The following is an 18,431-nucleotide window of genomic DNA, read 5'->3' on the forward strand; positions in this document are numbered from 1 at the left end:
CCGTAGATTGTTGATTTCCTTCGCAATCATGGCTCAGGACCCGCGGGCTCTGCTGCAGAAGGTGCGTTTGATGCATGCGTCCCCCCCGGAAGGCGTCGCCAGAGTGACGATGACCCGCCCGTGGGCGAGTAGTAGTAGGGGCATGACGTTAACGGAGAGAAACGCAGGCAGACAAGACGCTGTCGAGCGCCGGCGGCGGCTTCAGCTTCTTCGGTGGCCGTGAGGAGAAGTACCAGAATGCGGCGGATCTGTACATCCAGGCCGCGAACGCCTTCAAGATGCAAAAGCTCAGTCAGTATTGTCCCGCCCATCAGCATGCTCTGCGACCCAAGGACCGGCACTGACGAGTGTGACCAGACCGCGAGGCCGGCCAAGCATTCGAGAAGGCGGCTCAGGTCCAGACCAACAACCTCAAGGAGCCCGACGACGCCGCCAACACCCTCGTCGACGCCTTCAAGGCCTATCGTAAGGAGGATCCCGAAGCCGCCGTCCGCTGCCTCGACGTCGCCGTGAACCAGTACTGTGCCAAGGGCAACTTCCGCCGCGCGGCGGGACACAAGGAGGCGCTGGGCGAGCTGTTCGAGGTGGAGCTGGGTGATTCCAAGAGGGCTCTCGAGGCGTACGAGGCTGCTGCGGGGTGGTACGAGGGAGACAACGCTGCTGCGTAAGTCCCTTTCGCCTAGATCGCTGCGAAGGAAAGCTGCTGACCTAACCGGAAACAGGCTCGCGAACAAGCTCTGGCTCAAGGTAGCAGACGTCGCGTCCCTCGAGGGCGACTACTACAAGGGCATCGAGAACTACGAAAAGGTCGCGGCGGCGTCCATCAACAACAACCTGATGAAGTACTCGGTCAAGGACTACTTCCTCCGCGCCGGCATCTGCCACCTGGCGTCCGGCGACATGGTCGCCGCCCGCCGCGCCGTCGAGAAGTACACCGACATGGACCCCGGCTTCGCCCAGCAGCGTGAGGCGATGCTCCTCAACGACCTGCTGGCGGCCGTCGAGGCGGGTAACCAGGAGGAGTTCACAGACAAGCTGTTCCAGTACGATCAGGTCAGCAAGCTCGACAAGTGGAAGACGACGATGCTTGTCCGGGTCAAGAACACCATCGAGGAGCCCGAGGACGAGTTTGCTTAAGAATTTTGTTGTTGTAATGGGAGTTACTCTCTTTTTTTTTTTTTTGGGTTAAGGGTTGCTGGCAGGGTGGTCAAATGCTATTATATCGAACATTGAGAGCGGAGGTACAACAGGCTCCGGATACATGTGTTCGGAGGGTGAGGCATGATGTGCGTGAATAACGCTTCATGCAGTGAGCAGGTCCCTGGAGGGTCATACAACGACACCCAAGAAGAACCGTCATGGTGGTTTTCGTTTGAATAGAATCCACATCCAACCAATCCTCATTGATACACACACAGAGAGAGGCCATCTATCACCACGCATTGTGAAACATCTTGTACAGTCCGACCTGGAAGGTCTTGTGTGTATTCTCATTGTTTCGTCTTTTGGCTCTAATTGCGTGTAAAAGGTCAACCATGTCAGGACCGTCGTCCGCAATGGCAACCTTGCAAAAAATCCCTCCCGCTCACCAATGCTTTCTCTCTACCTATTTGCTTGCTCGATCGCAATTTCCTGCTCGACAACATGCAATTATCCGGAAATGGCTTCGGAATCCAAATTCCTGCTCGCAACTGGAGAAACAGTAACAAAGACTCGGCAAAAAAACTGAAAAAAGGACAACTTCTGGTGAGACCCCCTGGCCTCTTTTATCCCCGGACTCCCCCCTTATGCCGTTTGTGAATTTTGTACAGTTCTGCCTCCGGTCATTTATTAAACATACAGTCTCCCTATCGTACAGCTCCAGAAGCAGAAAGTGAGTTGGTCGTCAAATCGTGACCGGCGTGGGGCCTGGCCTGCGTCATCGCTGACCCTTTACTTTGGCGGGCTGCCCACCATGCTAGGCACCATCTTGCGCAGGAGGCCGCCTCTGCGTTGCTCGGGTCTCGGGACACCCTGAATAGCACGCGGCTCCCTCATGAGGGCGGGGTCTAGCTTGGTGGGAATCCGAGTGACGACGGTCCGGTACTCGCCCGGAAACTTGGCGTTGGGTACTGGTACCGAAGCAGTTCGCCACATGTGGTCAGAGGTGTCGCCCAGGTAAGTGGGGATCTTGAGCTTCGCAGGCGCAGCAAAACCCGAAGCGTTGCTCGATGCGCCATGTGACATGCGAATGGTCGACAGACGGGACAGTCCAGACGTCAGTGTGGGACGGCCTCTGGCCTTCTTGGCCATGATGATCTCGTCAAACAGACGAATGGACGCGTGGGTAGCAGAGTTAGTCTCACGCTCATGGATGAACTCGTTAAATGCTAAAGGCCGTTAGTGACAAGCAACGGGAATTTGATGCCGAAACACATACCTTGGGTTTCCCGCAACATGGTAGCGTACGGTTGTTGGTCGTACGGGAGACTCTTGATGTAACCATCCATGTCAAAGGCGTAAAGCTGGCCATTGCTCTTCTGTTCCCTGGAGGGGCGTCCGAGATGCTTTCTGTACGTGTACAGCAAGCTAGCGAGGCAACGGACAAAAGCTGCTCGGACGCGATCAGGATGGAACGCTTCGCTGCAGACGATCGAAACGTGTCCCAGACAGCGACTGTGGGCGAATCCACCGCAATGAGAGCACTTATAGATACCGTCACCCTCAGATCTTTCATCGCAGACAGTACAAGTGGACGATGAATCGTGGGCAATCCAGTTGAAGCAGTGACCTTCAACCCACATGGTCGTCTCAGTGTTCCTCACAGGCTGGATCAACATATTGGGCATGATGGTGGAGGCCGCAATGGTGGACTGCGCGTAGGTCGAAGGAGCATATCCGCCGTACGACGACTGCGAGTCAACCGAGATGGCAGAGACTGACATGCTCGGGTTGTGTCCGTTCAGGAACGGCAGGCTTGGTCGGTGGAGAGGCGGGTGCTTGTCCATGCCGAAAGACGAGCTGCGGCGGGACTTCTCGTCGAAATGGCCAGACTTCTTTTCTCTAAGGGTCTGAGCGAAGCCAGAGTCACTCCGAGAGACTGGGGTGGTCGGCATCGGTGGGAAGTTCATAGAAACCGGCGAAACCGATGACTGCGGACTGGTCTTTCCGGACTTGCTCGTATCAGGGCGGTCGGACTTGCCGTGGTCACCCCTGGAATGCAGGAAAGCATTGAAGATGGGAGGGCGCACGGAGTTGGGCGGTTCCGGTTCGCCAAATGACGAGGAGTTCTGTGTAACCCACTTGCCAAGGGAGCTAGAGCTGACGCTTGAGTTGAAGAGCGTATCGTTTTCTGCAGAGAAGGCGTCGTAGGGGAATGACTCCATGGCATACGGCGGAGGACCAACAGTCACTCCATACCGAATGTGGTGGGGTGCGGCCACATGAAGCAACGAGAGAAGCTTGCGGCGGTGCTGGCGGGGCAAGCGAACAGGCTGGGTGGTCGCATCAATCGTGTCCATGTCCAAGTCCACCAGCACATAGTCATCGTCCGGCAACTCAATCTTCTCGTAGCGTCTCTCGATGCCGACAATGTAGGGGCAGGGCGCATCTAGCGCGGAGAGAAGGCGCGCAGGAAGCACGGGAATAAAGATGCTCGCCCACTTAAGGGGATACAATAGATTCGCCAATGCATGGCACGCCAAGTGAAGCATGCCAGTGTGGGAAGAGATGAAGATGATGCGAGATTCGGACATGGCGTATTCGAAGAGGGCAACGATGTTCTCCATAGAAAGACATCGAAACAGGGCATAGATGTCGATGGTTCTTGCCCCAGGAATCTCGTTCGTGGCTTCCTTGCGACAGTACATTCGCAATTCGCGCACGCCGAGCTCAACCTGTGTCTTAGAGCTCAAAGGGCTGAACGCCTCAGTGCACAGATTGACGACGTAGCGCTCCAGCGGTTGCCAACGGCCAACCTTGGGAGAGCTTGGCGGGACTCGCAGGATTGCTCCATCAGTCATAGGCACCACAATGGCGCGCAACCACTCCTTCCAGAACGACATTCTTGTGACATCTCTGCCCAAGATGCCGTAGGCTCTGGGGGCCCAGAGACCGCTCTCGCCAGCAGTCAACCCGTCAATCTTGGATGCAGCACCGTGACGCAATGGTCTCAACATTTCTGTCATGAGACTGATCTTCTCCTCCACAGCACTGATTTGGTCATCCAGAGTATCACGGGCTGACGATCCGGAAGGAATCGTCGGCAGCTTCGCGAGCAGCTGCGACAAATGCGCACGTTCAGCCGCGAGCCTCACACCAAGACTGGCTGCCAACTCCCGCTCCTCGTTGGACATGTGACTCTGCCGCCACTGCTCGCATCGCTTCTCCACCTCGTCTGCAACCTCAGATGTTATCGCAGTCCAGATAATGATGGTGATACCATAGATCTTGGAGTTGTCGTCCGATGTCATCGTGAAACCGTGCCAGGTGGAACGGGGTCGGTCGTCCGAAGACACGATCTGGATGTCGTTGGGGAAGGCAAACATGGGGACGTAGTCAGGAAACTTTCCACGGCGGCTGACCTCGTCGGTCGCATCCTTGGCAGGGTATCTGTCTAGCAACACGGGCTCGAAACGCCTCTTGAGGGGATGCATGTCTGGGTCTGTGTTAAGGGGCTCCGGGGGGGGAATGACAGAGTTGTAGTTGCTCAAGCGCTTGGAAGTCCTAATTGAAGCTGGTTCCAACGTGTTAGTAGGCCGTTGAGGACTTGAGGCTTGCGTAGTAAAGGAGGATGGACCTTGGCGGGGAATCGTACCGGCACCTGGCGTGCTCGCTCGCGGTGTGGTGGGTTGCTTGCGCATGCTGTTCATGTCCCTAAAACTCATCTTGCGGCGGATGCTTCCCTTGATGCTCCTCTCGATACTCCGGAGAGGGCTTCTTCGACCGCTCATATCACCCTCATCGGCCTTGATACGCTCGGCTCTCGGGTTCACCATAGGTCTGGCCTGCGCCTTGGCTCCAGCACTGAAGGACAAATCCTCGAGGAAATTCTCCCGTTCGGCAGCGAACTTGAGGAGGGCCTTGTCAAAGTCGAAACCCTCCATGAATGGGGGGATTTCGCCGTTGAGGCCATTCAGTCCGTTCAAGCCATTGAGGCCGTTGAAACCGGTGCCCGGAGGGCTGCTGGTGCCATTGGCAGCGACCTGGTTGAGCTGAGAGGGTCGGATCGTAGCGCTACTTCGGTTGCTTCTCGTGTTTCCGTCAACCTCGTCGAGGGTATGGATGGAAAAGCGGCCATTGGAGGTGCGGCCGCCCGAGTTCTGTCTCGAGTGGCGGGCAACGCGCTTGCTCGGAGTAGCGTTCACATCGCTATCGCTGTCCTCTTGTTCGCTGTCCTCGACGATGGTGGACTCGAGGTTGGACTGGGGCGGCTGCGGGGTAGGGTCATTGTAGGAGATGGACTCTACGCCGGCGATCCAGAAGTAGTCGGCGAGCGGCGTCGAGGAGCTGTCCATGACATGTCACTTGCTGGTGACCAGCCTTATGGCGATAGGGCGATAAGTTTGGCCGGCGAGTGTATTTTTTCCCTCGTCTGGTTGCTTTGCACGGGGCTGGCCCGGGCTTTTAATCGCGAGAGGGTCTCGGGGTCCCTTGGGCGGTTGACTGGTCAGTCAAGGACTGGGGGGTAGTTGGGTAGTACTGCGGTGGGCGGACAGGACAGGGCAGGGGTGCCAGGATCCGGGAGGTTTCTAAGAAAAAGTCTCAGGCGATGACTGTAGGGAATCGGCTCGTTTAGCTATGGACGCCCGAAGGTCTCCATCCAGGACTGGAGAAGAGGGAGAGGAGACAGAAGGCGGTGAACGCACGAACCAGGGAAAAATGCGACGACCAGCGACAGCGACAGCGACAGAGCGAGCAGGCCAGCGGCGGAGCAAAAGGGGGCAAGTCGAGCAGGGAAGCCGGAGGTAATGGATCGAATCGGGATCGGGGGAGGAGGGGTGCTGAGACGGCGTGAAGGATGTTGAAGACGGCGGGCGGGCGGTTGATGGTGATTGAAGAATAGAAAAACCGTCCGGATGGTCGGAGGTCGCAACGCAAGAGCGAATTAACAACAAGAAGGAGAAGCCGCCAAAGGAGTGGAGGTATGGGGGAGAGTGTTGATTGTTTGGCGGTGGTGTTTGTGTGGAAGACGAGTGTGTTGTGAGCAAGTGACGAGACAGGAGAGGCGTCAGCCAGGTCGACAGATCAAGTTTAGGTTAGTTGGGTTTCGGTCGGTCAAAGATAATGGGCAACAGCGAGCGAGGAGGGCGAGGCTGTTTTTTTTCCCCTCTTGTGCCTGGCCCAACTTTTTTCCCGTCCCTTTCGGTTTATTTTTTATTTTTCGGCGGTGACAGAAGAACAGACGCAGAGCCTCCAAAAAAGAAAGAAACAGACTGATAGGAGATTGGCGAGTGAGGCGGACCAACAGGAAAGGCTAGAAAACGACAGAGACGCGGACGGAGGAGAGAAAAACAAAAACAGACAGGCAGTCTACAAGCCACGCGCAGTTCTGGATTTCTATCTTTCTTTTCAGTCCCCCCAAGGCGTCGTTTTCTCTTCTCTTAGGGTCAGGTACGGACAACGAGGAAGCGGCAGCGGCAGCGCAACGGACAACAAACGGCGAGCAACAACACGGGATGGCTTTGGACAGAATGGGAAGCTAATATGGTGATCGGGCTCAACGCGAGAGTGAAAAGGGACAAGCACCAGCACCAGGCGCCTTCATTCGTGGTTGCCGCTACGCGTGGAGGTCCCAGGAGGGCCTAGAGGAGGTGGCGTGTGATTTGGAGAGGGGGGGAGGGGGGGTGGTGGTGGTGTGGGAGAAGCGGGACCTGGCTCCTTTCCCTTTCACATTCACATTGCCTACCTACCTAACCCCAGGGTACGGAGTACGGATACTGGGTGCCATTCACACTTCCCCCGGTACCTACCTTAGTTACTGTCAAGTGTCGACACTCCTGATGCCCCGGACTTGGAGTTGCTAGTTGCAATGCAGTGCAGCGCAGTGCAGTGCAAGCAGCCAGCCTCCAGAGCCAGCTTCCAGAAGTGAGAAAAGCCGCTCGACCGGCCGGAGCAAGGGGCGTCGGGGACCACAGAGCGATGTGGGAAGGTGGGAGAAAGCTGCTGCAGGCCACAGGACGAACTCTGGGCCCGATGAGACGTCGATTCGAGCTCAACTTTCAAAGAGTAAGGTGATCCAAAGTGTCGCTGGAGTCTGGCGGCGCCTTCGATGCTGTGCACCAGAGCACGACACTTGAATCCATCCCCTAAGCTACCTTGCACAACGTCTACCCCTGTTTACGATGCCTATATTACCTAGCACATAACGATACGCCGTCCGGATACAGGTAGCCCGATGCCTTACTTACAGTGCTGTGATACAGCCAGTAGGGCTGTTTTGGCGGGACTGTCCTCGGTTTGTCCGCCGTCATTCCGGCTGGAATGCAGAGGTGCCTCATCTTCGTCATTCCATCTTCCAGCAGTGTCTCTCGAGAACCATGAGCTAGTCTGTTCGGATAGGGGACACATGCCTCAGACGATGTTGAACCGGCCTGACGGATAACTGACGTGTTTCATAGCGACATGTTCGAGTTTCTTCTTCGAGATATGAATCTCACAAGGAGGGAAGAAGAAATGGCATATGCAGTAAGACGCCATGGCTAGATGTCTCTCGATTCCCGTTGCCGTGTCTCGCGGCGGCGACGGACCTCTGTTCAGTTCTGCCCTGTGTCTTTGGGCTTGCTTCAGCTGCTGCCAGCGTACCACGGCCTTACCAGACAGACCCCGACCCCCAGGACCGGTCAGATAGTTGCTTTCCGCTGTCAGTGGCATCTGCCTGTCCATCCCATCCCACTCCATGCCCGGGGGCTTCTTCTATCAAGAGGTTCGCTTCGTGTCATTGAGTGTGCTCCGTGCCATGCCAGTCCCCGTCCGTCCGCAGCAATCTTGGCTTTCGATGCTCGTGCTCTCTGCCCATCTTTTCCCTTCTCGAAAATGGAATTGAAACTTCTCGTTCACTCACCGGATCTATCAACCAACACTTGCGTATTGCCAAATTACTGGTGGTGTCCATGTGCTCTCCTGAACCGAAAGACAGACCATCCACCCTAACCCCGAGGCCACCGAAGAAGGCCCCTGTGGTCCCTGAATTAGTGTGCCAGGGAAGTGCCCAGTAGGCATCGACGACCCTAGAATGGACAGCGACAATCAATCAGGTCCCTGGACGGCTTCCCCTGGACCACTAAGACGGTCGCGGGCATTTGCCTGTTGATCAACTGGCAACCGCCGTGAGCGAGCGCTCCACAACACCATCTTCCTTCCTCCGGCTTGCCCACTGTCGTTCACACTTCTGCCGTCCACACTTCTGTCGTCCACTGTCGTCCACAGTTGTTGCTTCCATTCTGCCACTCCATGACAATGGGTGTCACCCACTGCGCAAGCCAGACCCTTTCTGTACAAATGGCCCACCATCGGGTTTCCCACATCCCCATCAGTCGAATGCCTTCCGGCGTCCAGGTTCTCCCATTTCTCACGGGGTCGTCAAATGCAATGCTTCCCGTCTCCAAAAGACAGAGAAGCTGAGTGAGTGGGCTTCCTCCACATGCCCTCTTTCTCCTTCTCCGGCCATATCCATCAGCGAAGGCAGCCTATCCACTCCCACTCCTCGGGGGGTCCTTCTTTCCAGCTCCAATAAGACATCGTCACTGATCACGGAATATGCCCCTCATCAAGTCTCACGACGCGACAAGGAGGCTGTAAATCGCTCTTCCCCTCACTTGCTTTTTTTCTCACTGCCGCCCGATGCCCGCTCTACTCCTACCTACCTAGCATGAAGGCATCACATCGTCCTTGGCCAACTTCCCCTTCCTGCTGGGGACCGAGTAACACACATGCATCTGTACAGGTAATGCTGAGCTAGATCTGCCCAATGACAAGACACACATCTTTCCCAAGACCCAAGCCTTCCGGGCCCTCCTCCCCAATGCGACGTGCCTGCAAAGCAACCTTACTGGACTGGACTTGGGCCGCATCCCATCCCTTCTGCAGACACACCTCTCCTCCGCCAACGCACGTGTACGACGCAGCAAGAAGCATTTCTCCCACGAGGAACGAATCCTGGCTTGCGTTTGCTCAAAGCCTACGTACACAACCTCACGCCTGCTATTATCTCTTACACACCACAACAGAAGAGGAAAAGATTTTTTTTCTCCCTTCCTGCTCCCTAACCCACCTCCGCATCCGATGAAGCCTCCAGCCAAGCCGCCCGGCACATCGGTGACGAGTCGTTGCGGGCGACACGAAAAGATACGGTTGCTTCTGGCATGCATCCATCACAGCTGAGGTCAGAGTCAGGGAACTGCCCTTTGGACCCGAATAGCCGCGACCTGGCGCTTGGCCCATCCACTCGCTGGCTCCGACATGAAAGAATCTACGAGATGCAATTCCCTCGGAATAAACCACAGGAAACAGACCCCTTGAGCAATATTCCTTCAGTGGGGTTGGCCCCCCACAAGCCCGCCGCCTTCCAGATTGTGATGTCGACACTTACCTCCGTACTTGAACAATCATCGTATCGACCCTCAGCCGCGATTCAATCCTGCCCTTCCCTGTCAGCGGCCGACCTGCCTGACGATTCATTTCGTCTTTTAGACGCCAATCTTGCCTCTCCCGCCCAAGCAAACAGATCCAAACGCTTTGCTAGGACCTGTTCATCCCGCCTCACGAACTCAACAGAAGCCAGAGTTCTTTGCCAACCCGGTCAATCAGTTCCAAGTCGACCAGCCAACCATGCATCGACTTCAGGGGTCGTTGGGCGCATTGCTTCACACCCTTTCCCCTCGGTGGGTAAATTCGCTGCCCTCCCACGCTTCATACATAACCCATGGGGTTGGCTGCAGAAGATGAAGCGCTTTACCACAATCCAATGAATACGAATGGCTCGTCGAACAGCGAGCCGGCCGGCTAGACCAGGCAGGCAAGCAAGCAAGCAAGCAAGCAACCAGCAGCTAAACTAGCCATGCAATCGAGCAAGCAACAGAGGCGGTCTGCATCCCACCGCTCGCTTCCTTGCCCGCCAGATGCACTTCGCCCCGAGGCGGCATCTATCAAAATCATCCTCCTTGCCGTACCTGCTTGTCGACCGACATGGCCCGCATGGCTCTAATGTGAGGGCCTGGCTTAGCATGCATTCGCATGTTTCAAAAGGGCCCGTCAACGGTAACCTGCCCGAGCCTCCTCGCCGTGAATGGCTCTTCACCCGCTCCGCCGGCCTCCCAGCGCTCCCAGGCATGCCGGGCAACCAGGTATTTCCTGATATTCGACAGAAAATCAGTTGAGCCCTTGCTCCCCTACACGGCTGCCAGAACGGGACACAGAGCAGAAAATCTTCCAAAATCAGCCTCTGCTAGCGCACAGAGAAAAAGATCGTCCCAGTCTTAAGACGCCTGATATCACGGCCCATGGCCGATCGTGGGCCCGAGATGTCGAACATGACGGACCAGGATCGGCGCACAGCTTCAACTGTCTGTGGGTGGTTCTTGGTGCGCACTGCTCGCCGCTCACTGGCCATTTCCGCCGCCGGGAACCCGTCGCGGAACTGGGACAGTCGTCATCAGCGCCAAAAAGCAACACCGGCAATTGCCCACGATGCCACTCAAAATCTCAAATGCTCGGTATGCCAGGTGCCCCATGTAAAATCTTTGGGGAATTTCTTCTTGGGTGAGTCGATTGCTCGACCCCAGAACCTGGAGTAATCCACGAAGCCTAAAGGGTTCATTCCAACAGACCCGCATCACCGCCGGCGCACTTTTTCGGAGCATCTTAGTCCACTCAAGTAGTCTGTTGGGTAGGAACACAGATGCCCTGCTGCTTGGCCCCCCTGGACAGGATTCTATCCAGCAACCTTGGGACGGCTCCACGGGAAGGTCAGCCACTGCAGACTCCTATTCTGTAGCCAGCCAGAATAGGTATGAAGAAGCCTTTGTTTCAGATCTCGCCTACATACCGACTTAAACCATGCCGCATGCCACCTTACGGGATACAGAATGGTTGGCACCTGTCGGCCTGGCCTATCTGTATTTGCCCCTGACACGCGATGGCAACTCATCATCTCGCCGGATTTGGCTACTCTGGACGTTTAACAGGAGAGGCTGCTGTACCTGACATGCGGGCTGAGAATCCAGCTCGTGGCCACGAAGCCATCCAAATGCCCTCTGGCATCTATCTGACCTTGTCCTCTCAGCTCACAACACACCCAGGCACCACGTCTTGCAGGCAGTTCCGCACCGGTCTGCGTCATGTTAGCTCAAGTGGCCTGAGTCCTCCACGCTAGTCTCATAGCTGAGATCTAGCACGGTCGTCGACGGCTGACACCAAGATCGCGTACAGACCTCCGCAGAGCGGTCGCTGCTTAGATCAATTTCAGCAGGCCCATCCTGGAATGGAGAAGTCAAACCCGACGGGCTTTACTGCTCATTGCTTTTTTCTCCCCTGCGAGATGGTCCAAGGGGTTTGTCCTCGGTCTTCCAACCAATTCTACCCCAATCAATCCTCAACAACGGCTCGGTCGTATCAGGGGGGAAAAATTGATTTCGATGAAGCCAGGTGTCGATCCTTCTCATGCAAGGCGGCTGCAGACTACACGGGCTGCAGAACCAGATTCCCGTTTCGGACGAAGGGCACGACAGCTTCCACGCTGCAGGTCCCATTAGCCTATACATATTCTGTGCAACGTGATAACTCGTCGTCTGGGAGTCTCGTTGCTCATGCCAGTGAGGTGCTTTGGTGCAGCCGCGGCTGTGAGTTGCCTCTGCGACCCCTATTCCCGTACGTAAAAGGACCGAAACTGGATGAAGGGCGATCCTGGAAACCGATGAACTGGGGCTAAGGAAACGTTTGTCGGTAGTCTCAGGGCGCCCGTTAGAGTTTTGAGATCTGGGATGCACTACTGGATCTAGAGCTGTCACTCTTCAGCCACTCTTGACATTTTTGGCACGTCTCAGGGATTCAGGAGGTAATGGCACGTTGGTGCAGATTCGGTGGCGCATCTGAGCGCGATGAGAAGTGCTTGTGATTCGGAGTAATCATGGTATTTGGTGGCTTTTGCTCTCTGCTCGCAATGCCTTCGTCTCCAACCTCATTGCGAGAAATCCTTCTCCGACGCCATCGTGTTTGACCTTCAGGGTCTTCGTCCTGACTCCCTCCTCCTTCCCATGCGCAAAGGGATCAGCCCGACGTGCTTCTGCATACACGACGCGACGCTCGCCCCGGACGCCGACGGTTAGACAGCTGGCAACCGTGCAAATATTTCCCACTTCTCAGCAGCAACAATCTGAACAGCCGGCCCGATGAGGTTTTTTCAGCTCGACAGAGCACGGGTCCCAAAAGCCGCCCTTCCACGCACAGAAACAAGCCCGCCCGGCTGCGCGGCCCAGCCTGCCCGCCTCCCGCGTACGTGACGTCCAACCTGTGCCGCTGTCTCTGGAACCGCCGCGAGCCCCCCTTGAGGCCGCCTCAACTGAAATAAAGGCTTCAACGTGATTCCGCAGCCTCGCGTCACGCTACGTGCCGCGTGCCCAACTTGCCCGTCGACAGGAAGCCCCTGTTTCCCATTTCCCCTCTCCACCCGATACCCAGCACCCCGAACATGATCCTGCCGTCTTCTCCGGGCTCGGCATGGGCCCCGTCCGCCTCGGTGACCACGAAGCACACCTGCTCCACCTCTCCGGGGTGCAGCACCGGCCGTGCCACGCCGCCGCCCTCTTCCCAGTTGCAGTCCGTGTACCCCAGCCCCTCTTCCAGGTCGATCAGCACCTTTTCCAGCTGGATGACGTCCTCGGAGCAATTCTCCAGCTGCGCCTCGAGAACCCACTTCCGAGCACCGCCGTTCTTCGCCGACGCCAGCGGGCCGATCTTTGTGCGCACGATAAGCGAAGACTTGCAGATGAACTGGTACAGCTTCCGGAACGTGCGCGTCTTGCCCGACGTCTCCGTGGCCTCGTAGTAGCTCACCGTCACCGCGAGGACGTGGTTGCCCTCCTCCTTCAGGTCGAAGTTGACGATCCGCTGGAGCGTCTCCCCGGGCTCGAGGTCGGTGCCCTTGCCTTCCGCGGCGTCATCCGGGTCTGCGGGCGTGAGCTCCAGCTTCTGCACCGCGCCGCCCTGCCCGGGCGTCTTCATCTCGGCCTCGATGCGCACATCGCGGATGACCTTGCGCTTCGTGCCCGGCGGCGGCTCGAGCGTGTCGTGGTTCGCGCAGAGGGTGCAGCTGAAGACCTCGCCGACGTAGGCGGAGCCGAAGCTCAGGGGCAGGTTGAGGATCGGGGAGAGGAGGAAGGGGGCGGGGTTCGTCGCGGCGGTGGTGTCGTAGGCGAGCGAGGCCGGGGCCGGGTCTGCGGGGACGTGGGAGGGCGTGAGAGGCGGGCGGATCGGGTGCTGGATTACTAGTGATGGGCGGGAGAGCCTGTCGTCGCGTGTCAGATGTGTGGTTGTTTCGTCATTCGATATGATGCGCACCTGAGGACTTTGAGGGAGACGGAGTGAGGCTCCTTGAGCGGGTCGTGGGAGGGGTATCTTTGGTGGCTCATGTTGACCAGGTCGGAGGGAGTCGACTTTGGGTTGGTGATATCAGAGACAAGGACGATGCGACTTGGAGACGAGACGTGGATCGTCTGTGGAATTGGAATGACGGAGCTGTAGTGGGCCTCTGTCCCCGATGTTCCGTTATCGATAAGGACGATGCGCGCGTGGTCCCTTTCCCTTCGGCGGAGCTTCCCCGCGTTCGGTGTGGTTCGCTGTGGATTGGTGCGAGGCGCACTGTGATCGGAGTAAACTCCATGTCTGACGTCGATAGGTGGTTGCTTATAACACGAGGACGGCATGAGGATATCAACCCAAAAAAGTTGATGAGGAAATTCCATTCTAATTTGAATCCTGCAGCTTAGCTCATTATGCTAGTTTCATTACGTTCAACTGAAATATGCTGTCATCGGAGCTTCGTGGGATTTACAAAGGAAACAGAGGACGGATGAGCAACCGCTCTGATGGGCTTTGCATGAGCTACTTGCCCATCCCAAATAACCAACCCCTCAGGTGCTGTTTAACTTTATGTGGAGTGAGTGATCAAGAATCGGAGTTTCAAAGTTGCAGACGCTGCCTGTCACTTACATTGAGGATCCAACCCTTTTATTGAGAGTACACCACCCGAAAATCGTCTAATCTAAATGTACCTCTTCCACCGAGTTTCGCACTTTTTATACGCACGAGCCTTTGATCTGATTAGTTGATGATCGCACTATTTGACTTGCTGCTAGTATGGTCTATAGCAGCACAGCCGTATGAATATAATGCGAGCAGTGGAGGAAGAAGGCGGTACAATACAGTGTCATCAAGCTCATGGCAGAAGACTTGCAGCTGCTGATCGCTGCCGGGATGCCTTGATCATGGAAGGACTGTGACCAGCTCGATATGTCCAACATTAAGGAGGAAGGAGCAGTCTCCTGAGCTATCCACCACCCACTGGGTTGCAGCTGCCTTTTGGTTCAACTCCAGCTTCGTTCACGTCAACCAAGCCCGATGATAGGCCAAATGGCCTAGAGGTATAACGCTCTGGTCCGTTAGTGAGAACTTGGTATGAAATCCGAATGCTGGTTTCGCAGGGTCGAGGTTCAAATCCGCTCCCGAGCTTTTGCTTTTTGTAATTCTTACCTCTCCTGAGATCGGTCGCTAAACCATGTTCCTCCATATCCCATTGACATACGGCTGTCAATGTAGACGTTAAGCACTAAGCCAAGGAAGCCTAAAACGACAGCACGCATGTCATACGAGCAAGGCAACACATCAAGCATCAAGTCCATACTACAATCGTCAACAGAGGCGTCGTCCTATCTTACAGAGCGTGAATATTCCACGCTTTCCGGAACAGAGGGAAGCACGTGTATTGTATCAGGGGCGTATCCTGTTTCGAATGCATTGGTTATTCCTATTATTTTACCTGTATGATCATGTACAATTTAACGCGCGTCCAACTACTCCAGCCCTGTACCCAGCGGTATCCCATTCAGTAGGACACAACCGGGCCCTGTCGGACGGATTTCAATCTTAAAATCGACACTTCTTACGCCATCCTTATGACTTATTTCCTATAGACCGGGAGGGGGAGGCACCTTCTCACGTCAGTTTGCAATTTCATTGTCAGATGTAATACGGACAGAACTTACTGCACCATAGCCTCCGGTTCCCGGGGGAGAGCCCGACGGAGGAGGGGGCGGAGGAGCAGAGCTTGGCGGAGGAGGTGGGGGGGGAGCAGCCTCGCTAGGGGGCGGAGGCGGCGAGGCTCCAGGAGGCGCGGGTGAACCTTGCGCTTGCTGTTGCGCAGCGGCGTAGTATTGCTGGTACATCTGGACGTACGCGGCGTAACCACCATAAGCAGCATAGGGGTCCTGTCCACCGTAGTATTGGGCATACTGAGCAGCATAGTCGGCTCCAGCGGCAGGGCTGTTAGAGCCGCCAGGAGCTGGGCTGGCTGACTGTCCAGCGCCGTGACTACCATGGCCGCCGTGTCCTCCGTGTCCAGAGTTGTAGCCGCCGCCGCCATAGCCCTGGTAGCCGCCGCCATGTCCGCCGTGTCCACCATCGTGGTTCCGCGAACGGTCGCCATAGCCGCCGCCGCGATCTCCATAGCCGCCGCGATCGCCGTATCCACGGGGAGGCCTGCTCTTGAACTCCTCGTACTGATCCTTGACGTTGGCGATCAAGTCTTCGCAGAGCTCCTTGGCCTTCTCGACCATTTTCGGATCAGGTCCACTGTAAGTTGGTTAGCGGAATTCTTGATGAGCGGGGGGGTCGGCGGCTACTCACGCCACATGCAGATACATGTCCTCGTCGCTCTCACGGTTAGTGGCAGCCTCCAAGTATCCAGAACCGCGGCCCTTGATTTGCACACGGCACTGGGTTTCCTGCTGGATATGCTTGACATAAGCACCGCCGTGTCCAACAACCTGAGCACGCAGGTTGAATCCGGGGACCGACTCCAAGCCAATGGGGATCTTCTCCTCGGGCCATTTGCGCTGCGGAACATTAGCCAATGAAATTTAATCGCCAGGTCATACGTACACGACCGTATTCATCTCTCTCGACCTGCTCTTGGTCACGACGACGAAAACGGCGCTCGTCGACCAACGCCGGGAGTTCCTGTTTCATGAGTTCCTCAATCTTGGCCACAGCTTGCTCGAGACCCGTCTTTGATGTACTCGTCACGTGAAGGTACAAGGGGGGATTCTGGACCATCGTTAGCGAATGAACTGGTAGACAGTGGTAACGGGACTGACCGCAGCCGTTGCCATGCTCTTGTCGGGATAGTAGCTTCCTCGGGTAGTAACATCTTTCAAAGTCAACTTTCGTTCCTAACGACGTAAATTGGGAGGCGTTGCGTACCAGCACCAGTCTCTTCTTTAATCTAAATCAAGCAAATGGAGTCAGCAGGTGCCAAAGAGGGGTGATCTGTGTGATCTATCGTCCTGGTAAGCAGGATGATCTCGACACAAATCAATGGATAGGAAGGGAAGCGGAATGCGCCCGAGGCGAAACCTGGGAAGGAAATATGATCAGTGGTTTTTGCACAGGAGTATTTACCATCTTCTGAGTCGACCCCTTGGTCAGGAGGTATCTGTTGCGGAGGTCGTTGACTTCGATGTCCTTGATGTAGTCTCCGTCGGCAATGTACATCTCGCCATTGATCGTGTTGGCCGGGTCCGGTGATCCATCCTCTGTTTTGATTTCGGGAGTCGCGGTCTTGATCGGGGGGACATCGACGTGTTGGATGCCCTTCTTCGCTTGGAGTTGCGCGTTGATGCGCGCAGCGGCAGCAGCTGGTGGCTGGTTAGTCTTTCATCAAGGTTCATAAAGAGAAGAGTGGTCGCGTACCGGCCGCGGCTGCGGCGTCCACGGGCGACTTTTTGGGCTCCGTCGCAGGGTCATTCGCATTCGGGCTGCGATCTCTGCCAGATTCCGGGCGCTTTGCGGGAGGAGATCGGGAACGACGATCGAATCTCGAAGCCTTGCGCGGCTCAGGTTCGGTCTGGTCGAAGCGCGAGCGCTTGGCGGAACGTCGCTCGGTGTCGTCCATTGTAATATGTCGATGCGGTAACACCGTTGTTTGCGGTGAAGAATGTAAGGATTTGTCCTGGCAACACGTGTAAACAACGCGACAGACGCCAGTCGGTTGTTCGTGAAAAAGGACGACTCGGAAATTTTACGAGGTTTGAAGCTCTTTGGAGGTGGAGCCTTACGAGATGGACAGGCCGACGTGTAGTGGCTTGGTCTGTGCGTTAGCCGGTCGCAACTTCATCACGGTCCCTGCCGTCCCTGGCGGCTCTTAGAGAGTCAGACGTAGTTGACAGTCATTTTAGGGACTAGCCACGAAAATAAATGAGACATTGCTGACGAAAGAAATATTCCGCATGGAATTCCGGATGACACCATTTTCGCTGATTTAGTGCCAGAACAAGCAGAAAATGTTGATGTCAGAGTAAGGTGTTCGATTGTAGCCTCTGTCATCGTCTGCATTCACTGCCCAATACCTTATTCATTCAGTTGCCCGGCGATAATAGAAATCAGCCCAGTTAAGGTACCACTAGCAGAACATTACCTCCTGAGGTTTTGTAACCATCCTTGGCCATTGGAGTCGACATTTACTGCTCTTAAATCAGTGACAGTCATGCACCAGCGCCGACTTCGGTCCGGTTGGCAATCGGCAAGTGGGACGAACGCCCGCTAAGCATCGACGCTACTCCCAGTAAAACACTAGACATCAAGATTTGATGTTCTCAATTGAGTCTTTCCTCTATGATGACCCAATCCTCTGACTACCAAGAATGGTCAACATGAGTCATGGTGCACTTCAGGAAGGAGAACTCAGCGCGAGCGGTGCACTGTTCCGCTGGCCATCAGATACGATGCTTCAGGACTTCCCAAGGCCATGTCAATGCTAGTTCAAGCATCTAGACGGTAAGTCTGGAGATCTAGTTGAGGAGAGAGTCATGATCCACGGAGTCCCTTTTGTGTTTGTCCGTCAACCACATGATCAGGAGAGCATCGTGCACACTCAACCCATGGTTGCATCAAAGACTGAACACAAACCGGACACTTATTTGACGAACGGATTACTATGCAACCTCTACCACAGGTCAGCTTCCGACACAGTGTAGGATGTAACCCCGCACCCTCCAACCGACCCCGCGATGCAGCGTTCCCACTCGCTCGGTGAAAATCCCTGTCGGTAGCTGATCCGTGCTCCACGACCCCTGCGAATGGCCTGCTTCCCTGCCTCCGACTTGCCTCCGATCTATCACCCCCAAATTCTCCTCAAATTTTCCCAGTGGAACTTGACACACGGTGAGTCAGTCCGTTATCTG

At 55.8% G+C, this 18,431-nt stretch overlaps 4 protein-coding genes across 4 annotated transcripts; 1 reads left to right on the plus strand and 3 right to left on the minus strand.

The window, feature by feature from the left end:
* Nucleotides 1-28: 28 nt before the first annotated feature.
* On the plus strand, nucleotides 29-1,137 carry COL26b_003636 (uncharacterized protein; the record flags this gene model as incomplete). The annotated part of the gene is made up of 4 exons (XM_053176529.1): nucleotides 29-61; nucleotides 168-291; nucleotides 358-664; nucleotides 723-1,137. The coding sequence occupies 4 exons, from the start codon at nucleotides 29-31 to the stop codon at nucleotides 1,135-1,137; spliced, it is 879 nt and encodes a 292-aa protein (XP_053039616.1).
* A 795-nt stretch (nucleotides 1,138-1,932) lies between these two features.
* Nucleotides 1,933-5,495, minus strand: COL26b_003637 (uncharacterized protein; the record flags this gene model as incomplete). The annotated part of the gene is made up of 3 exons (XM_053176530.1): nucleotides 1,933-2,369; nucleotides 2,420-4,714; nucleotides 4,796-5,495. The coding sequence occupies 3 exons, from the start codon at nucleotides 5,493-5,495 to the stop codon at nucleotides 1,933-1,935; spliced, it is 3,432 nt and encodes a 1,143-aa protein (XP_053039617.1).
* Nucleotides 5,496-12,573: 7,078 nt separating this feature from the next.
* On the minus strand, nucleotides 12,574-13,855 carry COL26b_003638 (uncharacterized protein; the record flags this gene model as incomplete). Its single annotated transcript, XM_053176531.1, has 3 exons — nucleotides 12,574-13,480; nucleotides 13,534-13,811; nucleotides 13,835-13,855. The coding sequence occupies 3 exons, from the start codon at nucleotides 13,853-13,855 to the stop codon at nucleotides 12,574-12,576; spliced, it is 1,206 nt and encodes a 401-aa protein (XP_053039618.1).
* A 1,221-nt stretch (nucleotides 13,856-15,076) lies between these two features.
* Nucleotides 15,077-17,143, minus strand: COL26b_003639 (uncharacterized protein; the record flags this gene model as incomplete). The annotated part of the gene is made up of 6 exons (XM_053176532.1): nucleotides 15,077-15,097; nucleotides 15,237-15,822; nucleotides 15,877-16,085; nucleotides 16,132-16,296; nucleotides 16,651-16,886; nucleotides 16,942-17,143. The coding sequence occupies 6 exons, from the start codon at nucleotides 17,141-17,143 to the stop codon at nucleotides 15,077-15,079; spliced, it is 1,419 nt and encodes a 472-aa protein (XP_053039619.1).
* Between the last annotated feature and the right edge of the window lie 1,288 nt (nucleotides 17,144-18,431).

Source organism: Colletotrichum chrysophilum (assembly GCF_026319265.1).
Source record: "Colletotrichum chrysophilum strain AFK26 chromosome Unknown scaffold_20, whole genome shotgun sequence".
Classification (NCBI taxonomy): Eukaryota; Fungi; Ascomycota; class Sordariomycetes; order Glomerellales; family Glomerellaceae; genus Colletotrichum; species Colletotrichum chrysophilum.